This window comes from Cheilinus undulatus, linkage group 7 (assembly GCF_018320785.1).
Source record: "Cheilinus undulatus linkage group 7, ASM1832078v1, whole genome shotgun sequence".
NCBI lineage: Eukaryota > Metazoa > Chordata > Actinopteri > Labriformes > Labridae > Cheilinus > Cheilinus undulatus.
In genome coordinates this window covers 53,553,736-53,577,482 of record NC_054871.1, presented here as the reverse complement: position 1 = coordinate 53,577,482, position 23,747 = coordinate 53,553,736, and the positions used below count along the sequence as shown (strand labels likewise).

Genomic DNA, 23,747 nt, shown 5'->3' with positions numbered 1-23,747 from the left:
AGTTTAACCCATTTCTGCCAATTTCTGACCATTTTTCTCTCTTAGTTAATCCTTTTTGCCAGTTTACATCAATTTTTCTACCAATTTCACTAAATTTTCCACCCATTTTTGCCAATTTAAAGTCATTTCAGCCACTTTTTAAATCCCCTTACCGCTATCTATGCCCGTTTTTGCCGCTTTAACCATTTTTTGCCATTTTTTGCTTATTTTTTTGCCAATTTTATCAAATTATTGCCACTTCTGACCAATATCTGCTACTTTTAAAATCCAATTTCACCACCTTTTCCACCATTTTTTGCCATTATTAACCTATTCTAGCCATTTTTTAACCTATTTCATTTCTGTTTTAACAAAAGGGATTTGAACCCGTTTTTAAGAAGGCTATCTACCTCACACATGAATACAAATATACTTGCTTCTTTGGTAAGAGTGGTTATTTTACAGGTTAAAGCTCTCCCCTTTATCCCCCTTATGAACAGCCTTGTCTGCACAAGATTCTAGGATGTTCATGGCTGTTTAACCACCTTCAGGAACAGTGGGGGTCCCCAGTCTGTGGCACCTTTATTTGTGGGGTCCTGGGCTGAAAAGGTTGAGAACTACTGATCTAAAAGAGAGGAGATTAAACTTCCACTCATGATTTGGCTTGCTCCACTCTTTACTGTGTTTCTGTTGAAGTGTGAGCTGACTGTAGACTGGAGAGGTTCAGTCAGGTAGGAAACACTAACTTATTCACTCTTTAAAACACTGGCAGTTATGAGTGTCCCCCAAGATTTGGTTTCTGATTATCTGGGATATTATGTGGATTTTAGACTTTAGAAGATGGTTAGTTTTTGTTGAAAGGTGATTTAGTCTGACCTTACTGACGCCAATAATGTGGAAACATTTTAAAGATGATAGATTTGTGGGAGAGGACCCCACACATGCCTGAGTAAATCATGCCTGGTACCTATGGGTGTGGTTTGATATTTAGAAGTTTAAAGATAATGGAAGGATAAAAATAAATAAAGGTGCTGAGTGAAGGACAGTTGTAAAGAAAAGATGAGGAAAGGACAGTAAAACCCCTCACAGCTGAAGAGGATTCTCCAATAAATACAAATGTCTTAAAATCAATGAAAATAGTGTCTGTAAAGCAGGAGAATCCCCCTGGACCCTCTTTGGCTAGGCCCCTAATGTTGGCAGGACCTAGCCCCGCCCCCTGTGTATAATTCTATACTACATATTTCTTTAATAAAAGTCACAAAGATGAGTAGAAAAATATGAAAATGTTTTTAATTTTAGTTTTAAAATGAACTTGCTATGTTTCCAGTTTTCTCCAACTCCCTCACTCACATTCAGGTTTATTTAGACTAAATCAGTGTTACAGAGATTTCCGTGTCCTGAAGACAAACCTGGAATAAAAAGGTCTTCATTCACAAACTGGGATGAATGGTTTCTTTGCCTCCAAGCAGGTGAGGCAGTCTGGAGGTATTTATTTTCAGTTTGTCTCCTCTGGCCGTGAAATCCTAATCAAATCTTCTCTTCTACCACCGACACCACCACAGAAACCAGGCTGGCCCTTCTTCTTGACCCTCCACTGTACTTTCAACCCTGTAACCTCAGGGAAGTACAGAACCTCCAAGAGACCAGAGTTCTCTGAATCTTTGGTCCAAACGTGGCCCTCAGAGGTTGGCTCAGTCTGGTTTACTCACACAGACATGCAGGTCAGTCAGCGAGCTTAAAAAACTGGAATGTTTATGACTCTGTCAGCTGGTAACGTGGGTAAAAAAACGTCTTTACATCTACAGAACTGGTCAAATACATACGCTCAGATTTACAGAGTCAGGGATCAGAATAAATAATCGTGTTCAGACGTCAGCACAGAGCCCAGATGTAACACCACGCCATCATCTGAGGCGCTGCCAGCATCTTCGTCAGGGCGTCCTCCTCCCTGCAGGGGGCGCTCCTCACTTAAACCCAGCTCAGCTGAGCCCACCTGTCCGTGTGAAGGATTTAGAGGCTCCCCTACTTCCTCTTCCTCCTTCAGCTCTGATGCCTCCTGCTTCTGTTTGGCGATGAAGTCTGACTGGAACAGAGCCTGGATCTGAGTGAGGAAGGGGTCTCCCTCCTCATCTGGCAGGGGCTCCAGGTACCGGGCCAGAGACGACATCATCTGAGGAGACGACAGCAGAGAAGAAGTCAGCGAGAGAAACACAATCAAACTGATGACGATGCTTCAAAGTGGATAAGAGCCCCACAGACCTTCTCCAGACACGTGAGGTGGGAGTCTTTCCGGAAATATCTGTCCATCTGCACGCTCCTATGGAAGCAGAGAGACAACAGAGACTCAAACACAAGATCAGATAATAAATAAACTTAACAGTTAGGAATGGATGAATAAACGTCTCCAGAAACAGATATTTTTGTTCTATCTGGCCACAGAAAATGATCTCATTTACATTCAGAGCAGCAAACGCCAAAAACAGCTTCTGAACACGTTTAATGTGGCTGACTGTCTGCAGAGCTCTGCATCAGTGTTTCCACTTCACCTGTTTGTTTTGAAGCATGAGTATAACGCTGTAGTTATTAAAGCGGGGGTTCTCAAGCTTATCGGGGCTAGGGACCCCTTACAGCTCAGAAAACTTTCCAAGGACCCTCAAATAATCCTTAAGCTTTAAAACAGTGTTAATCACCCTCTGTTCAACCAAAGAGCCAAACTGTTGAAAAATACCTTTGCAAGAGCCACAATCTAAGTGGTGACAAGTGGCAAAACATGCTGAAGTAGCATAAAAATAAGTTAAAGGGGGAAAAAAGGGTTCCAAAGTGGCAAAAACATGGCAAAAAAAATTAGAGAAAGTCACTAAAATGGGCAAAACGCAGTCAAGAGTGGCAAAATAGAGCAAAAAAAATAGGTATCAAGTGGTATTTAATGGAAAAGGGCAAAAATGGGATAAAAGAAGTTACAAAAATGGGCAAAAAATGAGGAAACAAGTGGTATTTGATGGCAAAAGGTAGCTTAATGGGTGAAAAGTGGTAAGAAAAAAAAAAAGAAAAAAGGGGCAAAAATGGACAAAAGCAGCAAAAAATGGGGAAAAAGTATCAAAAAGAAGTGGCAAAAATGGGGAAAAAGGGGAGAAAGCGGCATTAATGGCAAAGGCAGCTTAATTGGCTGACAACTGTCACAGAATAGTAAAAAGGGGCAAAAATGGGATAAATGTGGCAAAAATGAGACAATTATGTTTAATAATAAACTATCACACAATGGTATCTCATTTTTATTGGTCCAAAGCTGACTTATTTGGGAGTTATGGGTTTAGTGTGGTTGTTTTATGCCACTGTGGTCCTTATGTGAATTTAAATTATTTTGCTTTTTAATGACATGACCCCTAAGCTGTGGCTCGCGGACCTCCAGGGGTCCCCAGACCCCAGTTTGAGATCCACTGTATTAAAGGACAGGCTAATCATAGAGCGCATAGCCATTAGTAACGCCTCACCTGACCTGTCATTGCTGTAGAACTGTTCTGTGTTTGTCTAGCCTGGAATTTTCTACTGATGTGGACAGATCAGCTAAAACGAGGTCAATATGGCTCTTTATTTAAGGCTTTCCTGTCTGCCTGGAATCACGACCAGCTCACAGCCGTCTACATTAGGCAAACCTTTCCTGGCCCGTGCACACTTCCTCAGGCAGAGATGGGAAAGATGGCCACTGGCATGGGGAGACTGCTCTAGCACAGATGGAGTTTGTGGATATGATGTTAAACTGATATAACTGTGCCTTCAGGGTGCAAAAAAAAACATCTGACAACAAACTAATACTTAATATATCTTATTCCTCTCTTTTCATGACCCTCTAGATCAGTAGTTCTCAACCTTTTCAGCCCAGGACCCCACAAGTAAAGGTGCCACAGACCGGGGACCCCCACTGTTCCTGAAGGTGGTTAAACAGCCATGAACATCCTAGAATCTTGTGCAGACAAGGCTGTTCATAAGGGGGATAAAGGGGAGAGCTTTAACCTGTAAAATAACCACTCTTACCAAAGAAGCAAGTATATTTGTATTCATGTGTGAGGTAGATAGCCTTCTTAAAAACGGGTTCAAATCCCTTTTGTTAAAACAGAAATGAAATAGGTTAAAAAATGGCTAGAATAGGTTAATAATGGCAAAAAATGGTGGAAAAGGTGGTGAAATTGGATTTTAAAAGTAGCAGATATTGGTCAGAAGTGGCAATAATTTGATAAAATTGGCAAAAAAATAAGCAAAAAATGGCAAAAAATGGTTAAAGCGGCAAAAACGGGCATAGATAGCGGTAAGGGGATTTAAAAAGTGGCTGAAATGACTTTAAATTGGCAAAAATGGGTGGAAAATTTAGTGAAATTGGTAGAAAAATTGATGTAAACTGGCAAAAAGGATTAACTAAGAGAGAAAAATGGTCAGAAATTGGCAGAAATGGGTAAAACTGGTAAAAATGAGCATATCAAAGAGTGAAATGTGGTAAAAAGTGGTTAATAGAGGCAATAATGGGTCAACAGAGGCAGCAATAGGTGTACAGTGGCAAGACTTGGTGTAGGAGCGGTAAAAAGAGGCAGAAAAAAGTGTTGGAAAGGGTTGAAAATGGGAAAAAAATGGGTTTTAAGTGGCAAAAATGTGTTAAAATGGGCAAAAATCAGTTGGAAAAAGTGATAAAAAAGGGTTAAAATTTTGCAAAACCGTTGTAAAGAGGCAACAGTTTAATTTAAAAATATTCTTAGTTTTTTTAGGGCATCTTGAGCCCCCCCCTCAGCATCTAGACCCCAAGGTTGAGAACCCCTGCTCTAGATCAGTGGTTCAAAAAACATGAAAAAGGGTTTTTAATGGCATTCTAACTAAATAAGAGGGAAAGGCAGATGTGTAAGGACATTTGTAAACCAAAATATCCAAAATATATTAATGTTAAAAATGTTTAAAGATTAGACATAAATGTTTGAAATGTTAATGTTTATTTATTTTTCAGTTTGAATCTGTTTTGTGGGTGGGGGTCCACCAAATGAATATTTCTCCTTAGGGGGGGGCTCACTCTCACACACTTTGAAAAGCCCTGATTTAGATGCACACATCACTTGATCACAGTTTACTCGCTGTTTCAGCAGAGTTCACTGGCGTGGAGCTTGACCTCAGAGCTGCTGGAGTTCATCAGAATCTCACAGAACTAAATTAACAACTTGACAAATATAAAAATGGATATCAGCTATAAAATTAAAAACCGTACAGTCCAAATTTAGGCATTTTTTAGTACTTTTAAATTCTTCATTTTTGCTAAATTGATTTATAAACTTTTTAAGACTGCAGACACCCTGTCATCACAACAATCATTTTAAACAATGACCAGCGCTAGAGGACTGTATCTGTCCAAAACGAGTCCAAAAACAGCCAATCAGTGGGGAGAGTTCCTGCCATGCTGTCTTCCTGCACTGACTGTGAGACTGGATCTTATAAACTGTACTGACTGTGAGACTGGATCTTATAAACTGTACTGACTGTGAGACTGGATCTTATAAACTGTACTGACTGTGAAACAGTGGATCTTATAAACTGTGCTGACTGTGAAACAGTGGATCTTATAAACTGTGCTGACTGTGAAACAGTGGATCTTATAAACTGTACTGACTGTGAGACAGTGGATCTTATAAACTGTACTGACTGTGAAACAGTGGATCTTATAAACTGTACTGACTGTGAAACAGTGGATCTTATAAACTGTACTGACTGTGAAACAGTGGATCTTATAAACTGTGCTGACTGTGAAACAGTGGATCTTATAAACTGTACTGACTGTGAGACAGTGGATCTTATAAACTGTACTGACTGTGAAACAGTGGATCTTATAAACTGTACTGACTGTGAGACTGGATCTTATAAACTGTACTGACTGTGAAACAGTGGATCTTATAAACTGTGCTGACTGTGAAACAGTGGATCTTATAAACTGTACTGACTGTGAAACAGTGGATCTTATAAACTGTACTGACTGTGAGACTGGATCTTATAAACTGTACTGACTGTGAAACAGTGGATCTTATAAACTGTACTGACTGTGAGACTGGATCTTATAAACTGTACTGACTGTGAAACAGTGGATCTTATAAACTGTGCTGACTGTGAAACAGTGGATCTTATAAACTGTACTGACTGTGAGACTGGATCTTATAAACTGTACTGACTGTGAAACAGTGGATCTTATAAACTGTGCTGACTGTGAAACAGTGGATCTTATAAACTGTACTGACTGTGAAACAGTGGATCTTATAAACTGTGCTGACTGTGAAACAGTGGATCTTATAAACTGTGCTGACTGTGAAACAGTGGATCTTATAAACTGTGCTGACTGTGAAACAGTGGATCTTATAAACTGTGCTGACTGTGAAACAGTGGATCTTATAAACTGTGCATGTTATGAAAGATAAATGCTCGAGCCTGGAGAAACGTGGGTGCAGTCAAGCAGGGGACCATCAAACCTCAACACCACTGGCTCTGGTGTGCGTGAACCTCGAGTCTCAGGGTTCCTGCTGTGTGGAATCAGACACTCACACCAGAGAGCTGAATTGTTAACATGCAGCTGGAATGAAAATCAATTCATGACCGGCATGTAGGATGAGGATGAAGAAGGACAGCGATATTCATGGCTCTCACCCTGGACCCTGACTGTATTTGTCGATGATCCACCGAGCCCGTCTCATCGTCTGCTCCCAGTCTGGACTCTCGGCTGACAACAGGAAGTCAAATCTGTACGGCAGCTCTGAGGAGAGAGAAGCCCTAGAGTCTCTAAAAGCCCTCATGTTCTGAATCAACATGGTAGTGAATGTTTCAGTGTTTAACTCACTCTGTGTGCCTGAAGGCTCTGAGCTCTCTCTCACTAACAGGCAGGTGGTTTGGGAGTGGGGTGAGCGATTGGCGGGGTCGTACGGGCTCACAATCATCCCGATGAAGGGGGCTCCACCGCGGGAGAAATAACTCTGAAACAAAGAGACAAAAGGAATAAGATCACGAGGCTCAGACGGACCTCTGTTGAGTTGACTCAGTCCCTCTAAATATTCAGCCACTGATGTTTAACTACAGGAGGAATATTCAGCCACTGATGTTTAACTACAGGAGGAATATTCAGTCACTGATGTTTAACTACAGGAGGAATATTCAGCCACTGATGTTTAACTACAGGAGGAATATTCAGTCACTGATGTTTAACTACATGAGGAATATTCAGTCACTGATGTTTAACTACAGGAGGAATATTCAGCCACTGATGTTTAACTACATGAGGAATATTCAGTCACTGATGTTTAACTACAGGAGGAATATTCAGCCACTGATGTTTAACTACATGAGGAATATTCAGTCACTGATGTTTAACTACATGAGGAATATTCAGCCACTGATGTTTAACTACAGGAGGAATATTCAGCCACTGATGTTTAACTATAGGAGGAATATTCAGCCACTAATGTATAACTACAGGAGCAATATTCAGTCACTGATGTTTAACTACATGAGGAATATTCAGCCACTGATGTTTAACTACATGAGGAATATTCAGTCACTGATGTTTAACTACAGGAGGAATATTCAGTCACTGATGTTTAACTACAGGAGGAATATTCAGACACTGATGTTTAACTACAGGAGGAATATTCAGTCACTGATGTTTAACTACATGAGGAATATTCAGTCACTGATGTTTAACTACAGGAGGAATATTCAGCCACTGATGTTTAACTACATGAGGAATATTCAGTCACTGATGTTTAACTACATGAGGAATATTCAGACACTGATGTTTAACTACAGGAGGAATATTCAGTCACTGATGTTTAACTACAGGAGGAATATTCAGACACTGATGTTTAACTACAGGAGGAATGTTCAGTCACTGATGTTTAACTACAGGAGGAATGTTCAGTCACTGATGTTTAACTACAGGAGGAATATTCAGACACTGATGTTTAACTACAGGAGGAATGTTCAGTCACTGATGTTTAACTACAGGAGGAAAAAACAGATTTCCCTCTGGATGTGGTCTCACCTGGAACTGGTCCTGAGTACTGATGTCTCGTATTGATGGGTTTGGGTGGAAGGACGGGTGTGAGTGGTACCATCCGACCACGCTGAGGCCCAGAGAGGAGAGCAGGTCACAGGCGTGAGTCTGCGACAGCGGGTCCATCTCACACTGCAGGCCTGTGCTCACGCTGTTACATGGCTCGGCTGCGCGGATCTGCACAGACGAGCAATCAGACACTGAGCACAGAAGCTTAGAGAGCACAAAATAATGGCAAAATAAAAACATCCACATTCTCTCACCTTTAAAACTTTCTCTTCTTCATCAAAAGTTCCTCCCAGCAGACCGATGACTTCTCCCCGTGACACGTGAGCGTGCTAAAAAAGACACAAATAAATACGTCACCACTTCCTGTCAAGCTGGGTCACATGGTCCCTGCATCAGGTCTGGATCTTCAGCCTGAATGGAGATTTACCTGGATATCCTCAGTAGAGAATTAACATATGGATGTCACAGTACCAGAATAATGCACTTCAATACGGAGAGAGGGAAAATCAGACCACTCCAAACATGTTTGATACCACAGCAATAGAAATACAGTAGACACCCAACAACGGTCCATCTTTGATTATCAAAGTCCTGGACACACTCAGCGCAAAAAATGTCCACCTGAGCTGAGGAATTGTTGTGAATTTCTACCAGATGCATGATGGGAAATACTCTCAAAGCAATCATACTCTTGTGGTGTAGTTAGTGACCACCAGTCTTTGCAGACTCTCAGCCTGAGACTAAAAGTCAACGGCTTGCAGACAGATTGTCTCTTGATGTCAGAGGGTCTCAGGTCTTCTTAGAGTCTTTAAGAGTTTTAGCAAAGTCCTCTGGTGTCAGGCCGGTATAACACGCTGTGATGAGTCAAACCTCTCCGTTTATTCACATGTAGAAAGGAGAGACGGCCCGTGTTCTCTGTCTTCATTGGTTAGGAGCAGTCCCTCATTCTTACATTACAGTCAGTCCAAACACACTGCTGCCTGTCTCTCCTTTACGTCCACATTCCCAAACTCATTTTAGTCGACACTGAAACAGAAACTCATATACGCACACCGTTTTATGGTAAAGAACACTGTGGCGTAGCACGAACAGAGAGGTTACCTTTTCAGTGCAGTTCTCCCTCATTATGAGAAATTTATGAATGAAAAGTAAACGTTAGTTTTCTGTAGAGTAAATACTCCTCATTTTATTGAACACAGTCCTCAGTTTAAAACTAGCAGCAAACAGCAGACAGACAGAAAAAAGTTCAGTAAACTCAGAGTTAATCTACCCTCTGAGTTTCACTTTCAGATCAGCAAATCTGAGTCAGCAGCTCAGAGTTCAGAGTGGGCAACATGACAAGACATGATCGATGGAGCCCCGATACAATGATCCACCACGGAAACAGGCGACAACAAAAGAAATCCTCTGAGATGATTCCCCTTTTTAAGGATTACAGTAACCTGACACGCCAGATGGACTTGTTTCACACATCCATCTGGGAAAGCTTCAATAGGAAACGTTTGGGAAAAGGCAGAGGCTTCGAAAAAAACTCAGAGTGTGATTGGATGAACGTTCTGTCTGTCACATCTCTACGGGCCAATCAGAGCAACAAAACATGTGACACACTGCTATTGAGTTGCACGTGCGCAGCTAAAGAGGAATAACGCAAAACATGGCGACTGTAGATGTGTCAGTACTCGACTTTTGTGGTTTTTGAAAAGAAAAAAATTCACTGCTGTTCTTTGTTCTTCTTTTAATGAAGAAATGTTGTCAAGTTCTGATAAAACTGGCGCTTTAGCAGCATCCACGCTGATCTCTTCCACCATAACTGCACCAGCTCTTGTTGCTGCTTGTTTACATCACGACTCTGCTGCGCCTGAAAGTACCGCCCTTCGTCATTGATTGGTCCTGTCATTTTCTAACTGGCCCAAACGGTTCAGACGGGAGCTTTGAAGGTGGATTCGCCAGTGAGAAACAAGCAAACAGGCATTTCCATCTGCTTTGGGAGGTTAGGATTACAACGCTCCAGGAGAGAACGATGTTTAGCCTGTCAGGGCCACATAAAAGAAAAAAGCTAGGTTTAGAGACTGTAGTAATATTAAAAGAGCTTTTACTTCATTTATGAGAATAAAGTCTGAAATTCTGAGATTTAGTATTAAATGTACCAGATTTAAGTGAATGAAGTTCTGATTTTAGTGGATGGTCAGATGTGATAGTGTTTATTAGGCCTGGATATGTTTATATTTAGAACTCTGCTCATACTCATTGATTCCAGATCGATTAATGCCTCACTGATCTGAACACGTTCTGTCAGAACTGTAATGGTTAAAGAAACCTCGGCTTTGTGTTCAATTAGATTATGAGCCTCTGAAGAATACATCCACTGAAATTCAGAATAAACATTTGTAAATTGGCCACTAACATGATTCCTGGCTCTATCTTTCTTTAACACGCTAAATTTAAAGTTATAATCTACTGTTGAAGCTTTACTTGAACATCTTAGTCTCTAGTTTTATCCTCATCATCGTGTTGGTTTCAAACATAAATACTCCCAACTTTATTCATTCATTCAGCTTTTTTACCTTTACACTGAAGGAAATCAGAGGTGGACAGTAACTGATTACATTTACTCTGATTACTGTGATTCAGGTGTATTTTTGGGTGCTTGTATTTTCTAGAGTAAATTTTGAAATCAGTCAAATTGAACCTCAGTGACTGTACTTTTACCTGAGTTTAACAGTCCTCTGGTGTAAAGTTACTCCATAAAGCAGGGCTCATCAAGTACATCTGCACAAGGACCAGATTTAGTCTTGACAGAGTCTCTAGGGGCCAGACTTCCAAATAAAGCAAAATTTAATCTATATTTTGTTCTGTTTGACATATAGTTTTGTTTGTATTTGTATTTTCTTTCAAATCGCAGGACATTTTTAGGCATTGCCAGTGAGATATGTCCTGATATACAGACTAATGCTGTAGACCACAAGGAGACAGGCATGCCCACAGAATTGGCTGGGCTCCTGAAAATCCCAGAGAATTGGCCCTCAACAGTTATGAAGTGGCACCAGTATGAACTCATGTTTAACACTTTTTAATACTTCACTGCTACATTCTGACATTTCTGCAACATTTTGTGCCACGTTTAACCCATTTTTGCTGTTTTATCACTCTTTAACCCACTTTTCTGCAGTTTCACTACTTTAACATTGGCTACTATTTTCACCTCTTTGACACTTTTAACCCGTTTTTGATGCATTTTCGCCATTTTTGTCTCTTTAACCCAACTATTTGCCATTCTTTAACTCCTTTAAACCATTTCTCTTGCCTGTCTTATCCCTACGTTTTCCATTATTGCCCCCTTTTGTCTATTTTTGCCACTTTTTAATTACTTTTTCCCAATTTTTGCCACTTTTCACCCATTTTTGATTTTCTTTTTGCACCTTTTATCCTTTAATACTAATGGTTTGCCACATTTTATCCTCTTCTCACCACTTTTCCTGCAAGTTTTTGTCCCTTTGTGCCGCTCGCCCATTTTAGCCACTCTCCAACCCCTTTTTCTTTTGGGGTTGATTTAACAGCTGCAGACATTTAAAGCCAAAAGATACTCTTAAAACCACAACATCTTCTTTTCCTGCCTTTATGAATTTAATGATCTTCTGTGGGCCGGACAGGAAGCTTTGGGGGGCCTGATTTGGCCCCTGGGCCGCCAGTCGATGATCAGTGCCATAAAGCCTCGTCACCTATGCTCGATGATTAAACTGTGTTATTTCAATCTGTTTGTGGCTCTTTTTGTAAATGCCTGCCTTAGGACGACGGATGAAGTTTAGCTATTTACATTGACATGTACTGCGAAAATGTTGACTGACGTGCACTGTCCTGATCAAATAAATAAAATATTCCATGTTTAATGTAGTCTAGAGTCTTATTATTCATAAAATGTAGATTTTTATTCAGAGTAAGCGTGAATAATACATGGTAAAAATGCTGAAATGAAACCCTGTCTCTGGCTCGGTCAGGAGGAGACAGAGAGAAACTCTGAGTTTATTCAAGGAAACTGGCTCCTGCCCAGGCTAGCTTCACAGACTGTGTTACCATGGTAACTGAATCAGAGTTTAAGTTTCCCCTCCTTCTGAAACAGGCCTGACCCAGCCCTCGTTCTTGGGTTTGAGTTTCCTCCTCACTCTGAAACAGAAATCTGAGAGTCTCCCTCATCTCAGAGTTAACAGACTCAAGGTTTTCACTAAACCTGCTTTAGGAAATGGACTCTGGGCCCTACTGTCATACTGTTATTGTTTTGGTTGGGAGCCCCCTGGTGTCGGAATCTTCACTATGCATCTAGAGCCGATAAATAATTCACAGTGTAAATATGTACAGCAGGTATATCGGCTCTAAATATCTGCAGCATCTTTCTCTGTTCCTTTAATCTCATTTAAAAATATTTAAAGAGACCAGCTCTTTAAGACATAGAAGTCCTCTGCAGCAGAGTCCTCCTGCAGGAGCAGCGCCTCTGAAATAAGTCATTTACAGATGGACTTTTGCAGCGAGTCAGAGAGTGAAGATGGAGCTTCCAGACCTTTTCACAGGAATAAAACCATACAAGTATGACGGAAGCAGATTAAGGATAGCCTTATGAATAAGGATACATTAATGAGCAGTTAATAAAGGCCAACCAGATGAGTTCAGGACCTCAGTGTAGTAAACAGTATTCAAAGATTTCGGTGCTGAGAAGATAGGAAGCAGGTTCAGGTCTACTTAAGGAGCTTGGAAAACTAAGCCAACCCTTCACCATGAGTGGAAAAGTTCTTCTTTATGACTCTGTTATCAGTGCCCCACAAAGCTCCTCAGGTCCACTCCCTCTCCCCATGATGCATCTGTGTTTGTGTGTCTGAGTGGCGTACCGTGTCCATGATGAGGAGAGTCTCGGCACACACAATGACCTGGAACGGTTCCTGAAAACAGAGAAACAGCTTCAAACGCAAGTTTAGGGTTTGTTTGACACCAGAGTTGGTGGAAAGATGAAGGTTTAAAGGAAAGAGTTAGAACATGAGTGGACCCGCTCGTCTTTGCCTTGTCAAACATGTCTGACGAACATGGAGGGATCTCTCCTGGGCTAGCCCCTCTGAATCCAGTCCTCAGGTTTTTACCCTCTCTGTCCGTCAGAGCCATTCTTGTGACTGCCATATCTCAAGAGCATTTCCATGAATTTACATCAAACTTTGCACAATTCTCCACTCAGACTCAAAGATAACCTGTGTGGATTTGGAAGTATAAATTCAAAAGTCAAGGTCACTGGGGGCCACATTCATGCCTTACTTGTAAATCTTATAACCTCAAATCTCTTTAGCACAACATTTCAAGAATTCACTCAGGTCAAATTTGGCACAACACTGCACCTGAACTTGAGGGTGATCTGTTTAGATTTTGGAGGTCAAAGGTCATTATCTTATCTATCAGATAAGATCTATTTGAGCCACTTAACTGTCTCTGAGAGGCAAAGTTTCTTGTCCTTTCATTGTCCAGTTATCAGACCCTTCTCTGGGGTTCAGAACCAGGCAGTGGCTCTTGTTTTTACTTTTTGACTTCTTGCAGCCTTTCACTTTTAGTCCTTGTGGTCCTTGAATACTCGTTTTGGTGCACATAGCTGAAAAGCTGTACTGGCAGAGCAGAAAAAGCTTCATTGAACCTGAATGATGAGATGAAAACTCTCTGACCTGAACGTCCTCTCCAAATGACCTGCAGGGGATCAACTGGAACGGATCCAAGGAGCTGGAGGAAGAAGAAAGCCCGTTAATATTCACACATGTACAAACCTGAGGCTGCATGCTGGCTGTCCACCACACTCACTCTTTAAACCTGGAGCTCCTGCAGGGTTTGGGCTGCTTCTTCATCTCCTCCCTGCGCAGAGCCAGCTCCTCTGCACTCAGATGCTGATGAAGAAAATCACAGGATCAATAAATGAACTGATTTAATCCATCCACTGATCAATAGAAAATGGCAGAATGTATCTGTGCACGTCCATACCTCGTATGTCTGTCCCTCTAGATCTTTAGCGTCGCACCAGTTCCCCCATGTGTCCCTCACACGTCTCTTCCTGGTCCGCTACAAGCAGCCAATCAGCAGTGAGCTCACATTAACACATTTAAACCTGCTGCAGCATCAGAACATTCTGGATGATTTCCCTGTTTTTAAAACATCTGACCAACAAACTGCAACGTGAGCCACAAAGATACACATGTGTAGGGCAGAGGCTGTTACTTCCTGTTAAAGCTGAGGGTTTAAACCAGTGATGCTCAATGTGTGGCTCTTTTGTGACTATTTGTGGCTCTTTCATGCCTTCATTTGAAATCTTATTCCTTCAGAAAAACCTTAGAAAAGGGAAACATTGACCTCAGAAATAAGCACATTGATTAGTTGTTTCCCAGACTTATACAGAAGGCCTTAACTGTCAAACTTAAGTGTCCCATTTATCCCATTTTTCACACATTTAGCCCATTTATGCCCCTTTTCACCATTTTTTGCTACTTTTCAACATTTGTGACCGAAGCCAGATAAAGTTCCTGCAAGTCGGCATTCCAGTGGTTGAGAAAAATGGATACAAAGTCGTTTTCTTCAAAATGATCATCTCCCGTTTTTTTCTCATTTTATGCCAGTCCAACATTTAAACTACTCATTCAATGAAAAAAGTAACACAGATGTGATATTTAAAAGCATTAATTTTGTGTTTTAAAATGCCCTATTCTTGCAGTTGCTGCAAGGATATTGAGGGGAGGGGAAAGCGAAACTGCGGGGTGATAATTGGCCACTCAGTCTGCCATTGTTCCCAGTTTCACCCATTGAGATGGACAATAACAAACACTGCATGGCTCAAACGCCACCCCCCTCAGCACGCATACAGCTGTTTCTAGTTATCACCTTTAGCAACAAGCCTCAAAATGCACCCTGCAGCAAAGAAAAGTAGAAGAGACGATGAAGAAGCAGCAAGAATTATCAACAGACTTGGGACGACTTCAGGATCACTCGACAGGGCAAGTTTGATGACGGCGGATTTCCTATGGGAATATTTTGATGAGCGTCACCAGTCCGATTCAGAAGCTTGGTTTGGGTGGACTTTACGTGAGTGTGGCCCTGTTGTTCACGCCCATTACCTGGCCTGCCTGAAGGTAGGAGAAGTCCTGAAACTTGGAGCCTGGGTTTCTCAGAACAAACAAACTAGAAGTTAACAATCAAATGAGCATATCTTTGTAAATATGCTCAGGTTAAGGTGTGTGATCCACCATTTGAAAGCTTGGAATCTACGCTTTCATAATGTGTAAAAACCTCAAAAATGACCTTGGACGACTTGCAGCAGTTTTTACCAGCTTTGGTCACATTTTAGCTACCTTCTTCCATTAAATACCACTTATTTCCATTTTCTGCCCCTTTTTGCAAATTCTTTTTGCCACCATATCCCATTTTTTCCCCTTGTCACCATTTTTTGCCACTTTTTGCCCATTTAAGCTACCTTTTTCCATTAAATACTACTTGTTTCCTCTTTTTTGCCAATCTTTGCAAGATGTTTTTGCTTCTTTTCTTCCATTTTTTTCCACTTTTATCCCATTTTTAGCCATTTAAGCTACCTTTTGCCATTAAATACCACTTCCAATTTTTTCCCATTTTTGCAACTTCTTTTGCCACTGTCATCCCATTTTTGCCCTTTTCACCATGTTTTGCCTATTCAAACTACCCTTTGCCATTAAATACCACTTGTTTCCTTTTTTTGCCACTCTTGCCCTCTTTTTGCCCATTTTTGTCACTTTTCTCTCATTTATTGCCACATTGAGACCATTTTTGCCACCTTAAACTTATTTTTCTTGCTACTTCAAACTGTTTTTGTCACTTTTCACCACTTAGATTGTGGCTCTTGCAAAGGTATTTTTCAACTATTTGGCTCTTTGGTTGAGCAGGGCTGAGTAACACTGGTTTAGACGTTTTAATGTAGTTGCTCTAACATCTTGGTCTGCTACTGATGCTGACGGATAACTATTTTAGTAAAGTTAAAGCACTGCTCAGTTATTGGAGGCTGTTTCCAAACAATCCTTTGGTTTCAGAGGCTTTTTTAAAAGATGATTGCCCACCATGCTCTGCAGCCTTTGAGCCAGCTGGTACGCCTCCATCACATCTCTGCCCTCCTTCTGCCTGGAGCGATCCACCACCCTGGGACGGTTGTACACTGCCTGCTCTGTAACGGAGAGGGCAGATTTAACACCTTCACTTTTCAGCCATGACCAAACACTCTCAGTCAGTCGAGGCACATTTATTCCACTGAGTCGGTCAAATACTGAGAACACTTTTCTCAGCACTACACCCACACCTGGTCACATTTAGAGCCAACAAGTTATACATGAAAACAGGGGCACACAGATGTGGTTTAATATCACTATGGCTGATATGAGTCTCTTTTACAAACATCTGGAATGGTTAGGTATGAAATGAAGCAGACAGACATGATGAGTCGATTTCAGAATGCTGCTGGCTGTGATGGCAGGTGTGCCGCCAGAGCTCAGATCAAGGTTATTAAAGTTAACTAAAACTAACTAAATAACCAACACGGAAATGTAAAAATAATTTTAGTTAACTGAAACTAAATAAAAAATAAGCTTTACCAATTTAAAACTAAAACTAACTGAAGCTCTATTCTGTGGTGACAAAACTAAAACAAAATAAAACTAAAGACAAAACCTTTTAGTTTTAGTCTTTGACAGCAGCAGACTGACTGACATGGACACCCAAGCCTGGAGAGAGAAAAATCACCTGATTTTGATAGGAAATACTTTATACAGTGGTGATTTTTGGTCTTGAGTTATGTACAAACATCAAAATTGAATAAATAAAGAGAAGAGTGCAGAGCCCTTTTGGGTCTGGCCCCTGACAAGTTCCCCATATTGCCAGTAAAACTAAAACTAACATTAAAACTAAAACAAAGCATTTTTGCAAAATAAAAACTAGACCAGTGGTTTTTAAAGTGTGAGGCGGGCCTCCACTGGGGGGCGCCACAGAGCTTCAGGAGAGGCGTGGAACCATAAACCAGAAACAAGGGGATTGGCTTTGCTAACCTCTGCTGTGCATGGAGCTAAATGGATGAACTTATAGTTACTATAAAAAAAAAATTGTAAAAGCAGCAAAAAAATGGGTGAAAAGGGGGAGAAAAGGTGGAAAAATGGTCCGAAAGAGGCAGAAATGAGTGAGAAGTGACAAAAAAAATGAATGGAAAGTGACTAAAATGGGCAAAAAGCAGCTGAGAGTGGCAAAAATTGTCAAAAAAAGAGGAAACAAGTGGTACGTAATGGCAAAGGGTGGTTTAAATGGACAAAAAGTGGCAAAAAATGGGAGGAAAAATTGAATACAAGTGGCAAAAAAATTGGGAAAAAGGGCAAAAATTGGGAAAAAAGGAAACAAGTGGTATTAAATGGCAATGGGCAGCTTAAATGGATGAAAAGTGGCAAAAAAATTGTTAAAAAAAGGCAAAAAAATGGGAAAAAGGTGAAAAGGGGCAAAAAATTGAATAAAAGTGGAAAAAATGGGGCAAAACGGGCAAAAAGAAGTTGTAAAATGGCCAAAAAAATACGAAGAAGGGTTTTTAATGGAATTCTAACTGAATAATAGGGGAAGGCAGATGTTTGAGGACATTTGAAATCCAAAATATATTAATGTTAAAAATGTTTAAAGATTAGACATAAATGTTTGAAATGTTGTTTAATTTTTTTCAATTTGAATCCTTTTTGTGGGTGGGGGTCCACCAAATGAATAATTTCTTTTTAGGGGGGGCTCACTCACACACTTTGAAAACCCCTGAACTAGACTAAAGTAACAAACCAGAAGAAAAAAACCCCTAATAAAACTAAACTGAAATTTAAACCAAAAATAAAATCAAAACTAATGAAACTATTATAACCTTGGCTCAGATCAGACCTTCTGATGGTGGTTGGACCCTAACCCTGTTTGCTGTGATTCAGTTTGGCTGCTTTCAGACCGTTATCAGCAGATAAACGTGACACAGATAATGGGAGTCTTATTTTGAAAGGCTAAAAACACCAACAAATACTTCATAAATGTCAAATGTTCATATTCATGCTGGGGATTTTGGAAATGTTGACATCTGTCTTCTTAAACACTCCTGTTTCAGCTGCACACCACTAATCCATGACAAATCCAGACTGTAGCTCCTCATTATTCTCAGCAGATGTCTTCATTATGACAAGACTGAGTAAAGCATTTTTATGTTTATATGTGCCATGAGATTGTGCTGCCACCCTACAGTAGAGGTAAGGGATTTAGTGATAGCCCCCGCCCCCTCACTGAGCTCAGTTATGCCAGAAAGACAGTGAGAGTGCAGTACTGCTCTTATCGAGACAGATTATTGTGCACTGACTTTTTCAATCACTAAAAATCAGATTAAAATGAACCAAATCTCTGCAGACTGAGGGGCTTTGAGAGTGCTTGTTATGAAAGTGTTGGATCAGCGGTGTGAACTGGCACACTTTTAGTCCTGAGTTTAAACTGGTTACCAATCTTTGGTCTGAGCTGGTCTCAGTACATTCATCTGCTGTGTCTCATTATTATTACGCTGATACCTGGTATACCTAATAAAGAAGAGAGTTTTTACTGGTCACAGCTTCTTTTTGCATGAGAGGAAATGTAAGCATAGTGGGAGTTTTACACCAAGAGAACTAAAAACACAAACATTGGTTTAAGTGCTGCTAAATCTGCTGGAGTCTCAGCTCGGACTTTCACGTTCCATGCATACTTAACTCAAATTCACATTGTTGGCTGTTTTTTATTTTGGTTTGGAGATGATAAAATGAATCATTTTATAATTTTCTGTCTTTCATTCTTAATCAAATGTTGACAGAAATGAGGACAGAAAGATGTGGACGGTTCTCAGTGAGAGTAAATTAAACTTTGGAGCAGTGAGACTCAACATGTGGCTCTTTAATGTCTTAATGTGAAATATTATTCCCAACAAAACCTTAAAAATGGAAACTTTTACCTCAGAAATGACCCATTAATCATCACATTAACCAGTTTTTCCTCCAAGTTGTAATGGTCAAACTAAATTGTCAACCTTAATTTTTCTCTGTCTATTTCCATTGCCATTATTTGCACTGTTTTGTCCCTTTATTACATTTTTTGCCACTTTTAATGCATTTTTGCTGCTTGTAGACCATTCTTACCACTTCTTGTAGCAACTTTTTGACCATTATTACCACTTTTATCCATTTTTTTATCCACCCCCCCCCCCCTTTTACAGCTTTTTGCCCATTTAAGTCATGTTTCACTCATTTTGTGCAGCTTTTTGACCACCTGTGACTCTATTTTTTAGTCACTTTGCACCCATTTTTGCCCTTTTTCACTATTTTTTTCTTCATTGTATGCCTATTTTGCCTCTTTCCCCTCATTTTTTTTGCTGCTATTTGACCATTTTTTCCACCTTCAACTTATTATCAATGCTACTAAAATCCATTTTCGCCACTTTTTTTGACAATTTGGCTCTTTGGTTGAGCAGGGTTGGGTAACAACGCTTTAGAGGTTCCAGCGGCTTAAAGAAGAATAAAGGTGAACTTTCCCACGTTCAGTGAACTCACCACAGCCAAAGTTGATAGCTCCGATCAGTTCCAGGTATGTGTGGATCCTACCGATGCAGTTCACGTCTCCACAGTTCTTCAGACCGGGACGTACCGAGGTTTTATTCAGGTACCGGGGCCTGCTCTTCATCCTGGGGAACAATAAAGATTAAACACTCTTTGTCTTCTGCAGAAACACAGAAACAGGCAACCAATCAGCTCTCACCATTGATCCAGGATGTAGTTTCTGATCTTCAGGTATCTTTCAGGAGTCTTGGATGGTCTGCCCTCAAAGAATTCTGGGATAGCTTGTTTCTCATCTTCAGTGATCACCTCCGTGTTCATCTCTACCTCCTCCTCAGGAGCTTTTAGCTCCTCCTCCTCTTCCTCCTCCAGGTCGTCATCCTCTGTGCTGTCAGGCTGACTCTGCTCTTTTATTTCAGCAGGATCTAAAAGAGATCAGGAGGTCAGGGTCAGCAATAACAGCACTTTTAAACTGGAGGAGTTAATGATGCAGAGCTTCCTAACATTTTTAATTATTTCTTGTTCTGAAAATATGATTTTTCTGAAAAACTCTCCCTCCTTAAAGAGTCTCTCCTCAGAGGGTATTATTGTGATCAGGGGCACGGTTAGAGATGGTCTCAAACATTTAACAGCAGCAGCCTCAGCTTTTAACAGAGCCAGTGATCAATGATTTAACCCGCCTCATCATTCAGTCCTGAGGATTATCGGGTTTCTGACAGAAGGACCCAGAAATGTCCATTTATCAGACTCTTACTACAGTCATGGATGAAAGTTTTCCCTGGAATTTTTCCATAAAATAGATCATTTCTCACAGAAATTGTTGCAATTACAAATGTTTTTGCTATACATGTGTTTGTTTCCTTTATGTTCATTGGAACAACACAAAAAATCCAAAGAAAAAGCCAAAATTGACATAACTTTACCCAAAACTCAAAATGGGCCAGACAAAATGATTGTCCCCCTTTTAAAACTGTGGGTAAATCATTTTATTTCCAGCATGTGATGCTCATTTAAACTCACCTGTGGCAGTAACAGGTGCTGCAATCTAGAAATCACACCTGAAGCCAGTTAGAATGTCTAAAAGTTGACTCAACCTTTGTGTTGTGTGTCTGTGTGTGTCACACCAAGCATGGAGAAGAGAAAGAGGAGCCAAGAATTGTCTGAGGACTTAAGAAGCAAAATAGTAGAAAAATCTGAACAATCTCAAGGTTAAAGACCATCTCCAGAGATCCTGAAACTCCTTTGTCCACTGTGTGTAATATAATCAAGAAGTTTATAACCATGGAGCTGTGGCTAATCTCCCTGGACGTGGACGGAAGAGAAAAACTGACAAAAGAACGCAACGCAGGATAGTTGGAATGGTGGATAAACATCCTCAGTCAACTTCCACACAGATTCAGGCTGTCCTGCAGACTCAGGGTGCAAAAGTGTCAGCTGGGACCATATGTGGTCATCTGAATGAGATGAAGCGCTATGGCAGGAGACCCAGGAGAACCCCACTGCTGACAAAGAGACATAAAAAAGCCAGACTGGAGTTTGCAAAACTGTACCTGAGTAAGCCTCAATCCTTCTGGGAGAACATTTAGTGGACAGATGAGACTAAGGTAGAGCTTTTTGGAAAAGCACGTCATTCTACTGTTTACAGAAAACAGAATGAGGCCTACAAAGAAAAGAACACAGTACCTACAGTCAAACATGGTGGAGCTTCAAGGATGTTTTGGGGTTGTTTTGCTGCCTCTGGCACTGGGTGCCTTGACTGTCTGCAAGGAATCATGAAATCTGGAGACTATCAAAAGATTTTGGGCCACAATGTAGGGCCTAGTGTCAGAAAGCTGGGTCTGGGTCAGAGGTCATGGGTGTTCCAGCAGGACAATGACCCCAAACATACCTCAAAAAGCACCAAGAAATGGTTGGAGACAAAGCTGGAGAGTTCTGAAGTGGCCAGCAATGAGTCCAGATCTAAATCCCACTGAACACCTATGGAGAGATCTCAGAACTGCTGTTGAAGAAGCACCCTTCAAATCTGAGAGACCTGGAGCAGTTTGGAAAAGAAGAGTGGTCCAAAATTCCAGCTGAGAGGAGTAAGAAGCTTGTTGATGGTTACAGGAAGACACTAGTTCGAGTTATTTTTTTCCCAAGGGTGGGCAACCAAATGTTAAGTTGAGGGTGCCAACAATTTTGTCCGGCTCATTTTTGAATTTCTGTAAAATTATGTCAATTTTGGCCTTTTCTTCTGTTTTTTTTTGTGTGTTTCCAATGCACATAAAGGAAATAAACACATGTATAGCAAAAACATTTGTAATTGCAACCATTTCTGTGAGAAATGGTGTATTTTCTGGAGAAATTCCAGGGGTGCCAATACTTTGGTCCATGACTGTATCTAATGATGACGTCTTATGTCCGTTACATCTTTTTAGTCGATATTTCTTTGTACTAATCTGTTTTCACATTAAAGAACAGTTTCTTGTATTTTTTGGTCAAAGTCTAAATTATATTGACCATGATTAATTAATAAAATCAATAAAAGAGTAAAACATCCATGGGACTCAGTACTCGGGCACTGTAAACGAGGACTCTGGTTCTTACCGAAGCTACAAGCCTCGTCCAGCTGTCTGGTCTGAGCTGGACCCTCAGACTGGGAGTTCTGGTTTTCATGCTCCTGCTCTGTGTGAGGAGGGGCCGGCCCTCTCTGCTCTGTCCTCTCTGTGATTGGTCCAGGACTTTGAGGAGAAGCAGAGCTGTGACTGTCCTCGTTGTGATCTGGCTCAGTGTTCTCGTTTGTGGGGGGGTCAGCGAGGATCCCTGTTGCCTGGTCAGGTTCTCCTTCATCACTCAGATCATCAGTGATGTCCACATCCTCGTCCTCATCATCAGACAGCCTCTCAATCTTCACCGTGTTTGTCAGAGCGGGGGTCTGACTGGAGGACGGCTGAGGAGGCTGCAGGAGCTGGACATGACCTGCAGGAGGTGCTGCAGGGCGCGGCTCAGATTTAGACTGAAACAAAGAAATGAAGAAAAATGGTCCTTATTCTACATCCTCATCATTCATAGGATTTCCTAAATATGTACAGGGGCATCTCAATAAATTAGAAAATCAAGTTCAATCATAATTTAGGTCGAGAAAATGAATGTTCAGAAATTCTAGAATTATCTCTGGATGATTGTGACTTACAGCTCACAAAATAATTTAAAAAATCACTATTTCTAAGTATGAGAGAATTGTGTAAAGGTCCAGTTTGCAACTGTTTTCTGAGCCTTCATTCTTTCTCTCTGGTTCAGTCCACACAACCACAACCATGGGGAAGCCTGCTGACCTGACTCTAGTCCAGAGGACCATCACTGAGACCCTCCACTGGGAGGGTAAGCCACAGAGGGTCACTGCTGAGAGGTCAGCTGTTCTTAGAGGCTGTCAGAGCAGATTCATGAACGCTGACTGAAGGGAAAAGTTTGGGAAGAGGAGACCAACAACAGGGATGAGCTCAGAGGATTGTCTAACAAAGAAGATCCAAGAATTTCACTAGAACTGGACTGAGACTGGAGTCAGAGGATCAAGAACCACCACACAGACGGGTCCAGGAGATAGACTACAAGCGTGGAACCACTCCTGAATCACAGACCCCATCAGGGTCTCATGTGGACTAAGGGGATAAAGATCTGGACCGTTGTGGTCTCAGTAGTCCACAGTCCTGTTTTCAGCTAAAACTAAATTTTAATTTCATTTGTAAATCCAGGTCTCAGAGTCTGGAGAAGGATCAGAGAGGTCCAGAAGCATTCAGGTCTTGAAGTCCAGTGTTTCCAGTCTCCACAGTCAGTGATGGTTTGGGGTCCATATTGGTCCACTGGTCTTTATCAAGTCCAGAGTCCACGCTGCCAGCCATCTACCAGGAGATTTTAGAGACCTTCATGTTTCCATCTGCTGAGAAGTTTTATGGAGATCCTGATCTCCTTCACACCGTCCCACAGTGAAACCAGAACTACCACAAACTGGTTTACTGACCCTGGTGTTACTGGGTTTGATGGGCCAGCCAACTGGTCTGACCTGACCCCCATAGAGGATCTCTGGAAGATGAGATACTCAACAATCCAGACCAGCT

At 41.1% G+C, this 23,747-nt stretch overlaps 1 protein-coding gene across 1 annotated transcript in view; it reads right to left on the bottom strand.

Annotated features, from left to right (window-relative positions):
• Positions 1 to 1,247: 1,247 nt before the first annotated feature.
• Positions 1,248 to 23,747, bottom strand: part of mysm1 (Myb-like, SWIRM and MPN domains 1) — a 42,164-nt gene continuing 19,664 nt past the window's right edge. The window contains exons 7-20 of the mRNA XM_041791989.1: positions 22,240 to 22,648; positions 19,856 to 20,078; positions 19,651 to 19,781; positions 16,144 to 16,247; positions 14,051 to 14,128; positions 13,874 to 13,956; positions 13,741 to 13,795; positions 12,928 to 12,978; positions 8,305 to 8,379; positions 8,030 to 8,218; positions 6,833 to 6,965; positions 6,643 to 6,748; positions 2,239 to 2,296; positions 1,248 to 2,149 (exon numbers count right to left, since the gene is read on the bottom strand). Of these exons, the coding sequence (XP_041647923.1) occupies positions 1,826 to 2,149; positions 2,239 to 2,296; positions 6,643 to 6,748; positions 6,833 to 6,965; positions 8,030 to 8,218; positions 8,305 to 8,379; positions 12,928 to 12,978; positions 13,741 to 13,795; positions 13,874 to 13,956; positions 14,051 to 14,128; positions 16,144 to 16,247; positions 19,651 to 19,781; positions 19,856 to 20,078; positions 22,240 to 22,648 (2,019 nt within the window). The 3' untranslated portion in view covers positions 1,248 to 1,825. The remainder of the gene's footprint in view (positions 2,150 to 2,238; positions 2,297 to 6,642; positions 6,749 to 6,832; positions 6,966 to 8,029; positions 8,219 to 8,304; positions 8,380 to 12,927; positions 12,979 to 13,740; positions 13,796 to 13,873; positions 13,957 to 14,050; positions 14,129 to 16,143; positions 16,248 to 19,650; positions 19,782 to 19,855; positions 20,079 to 22,239; positions 22,649 to 23,747) is intronic.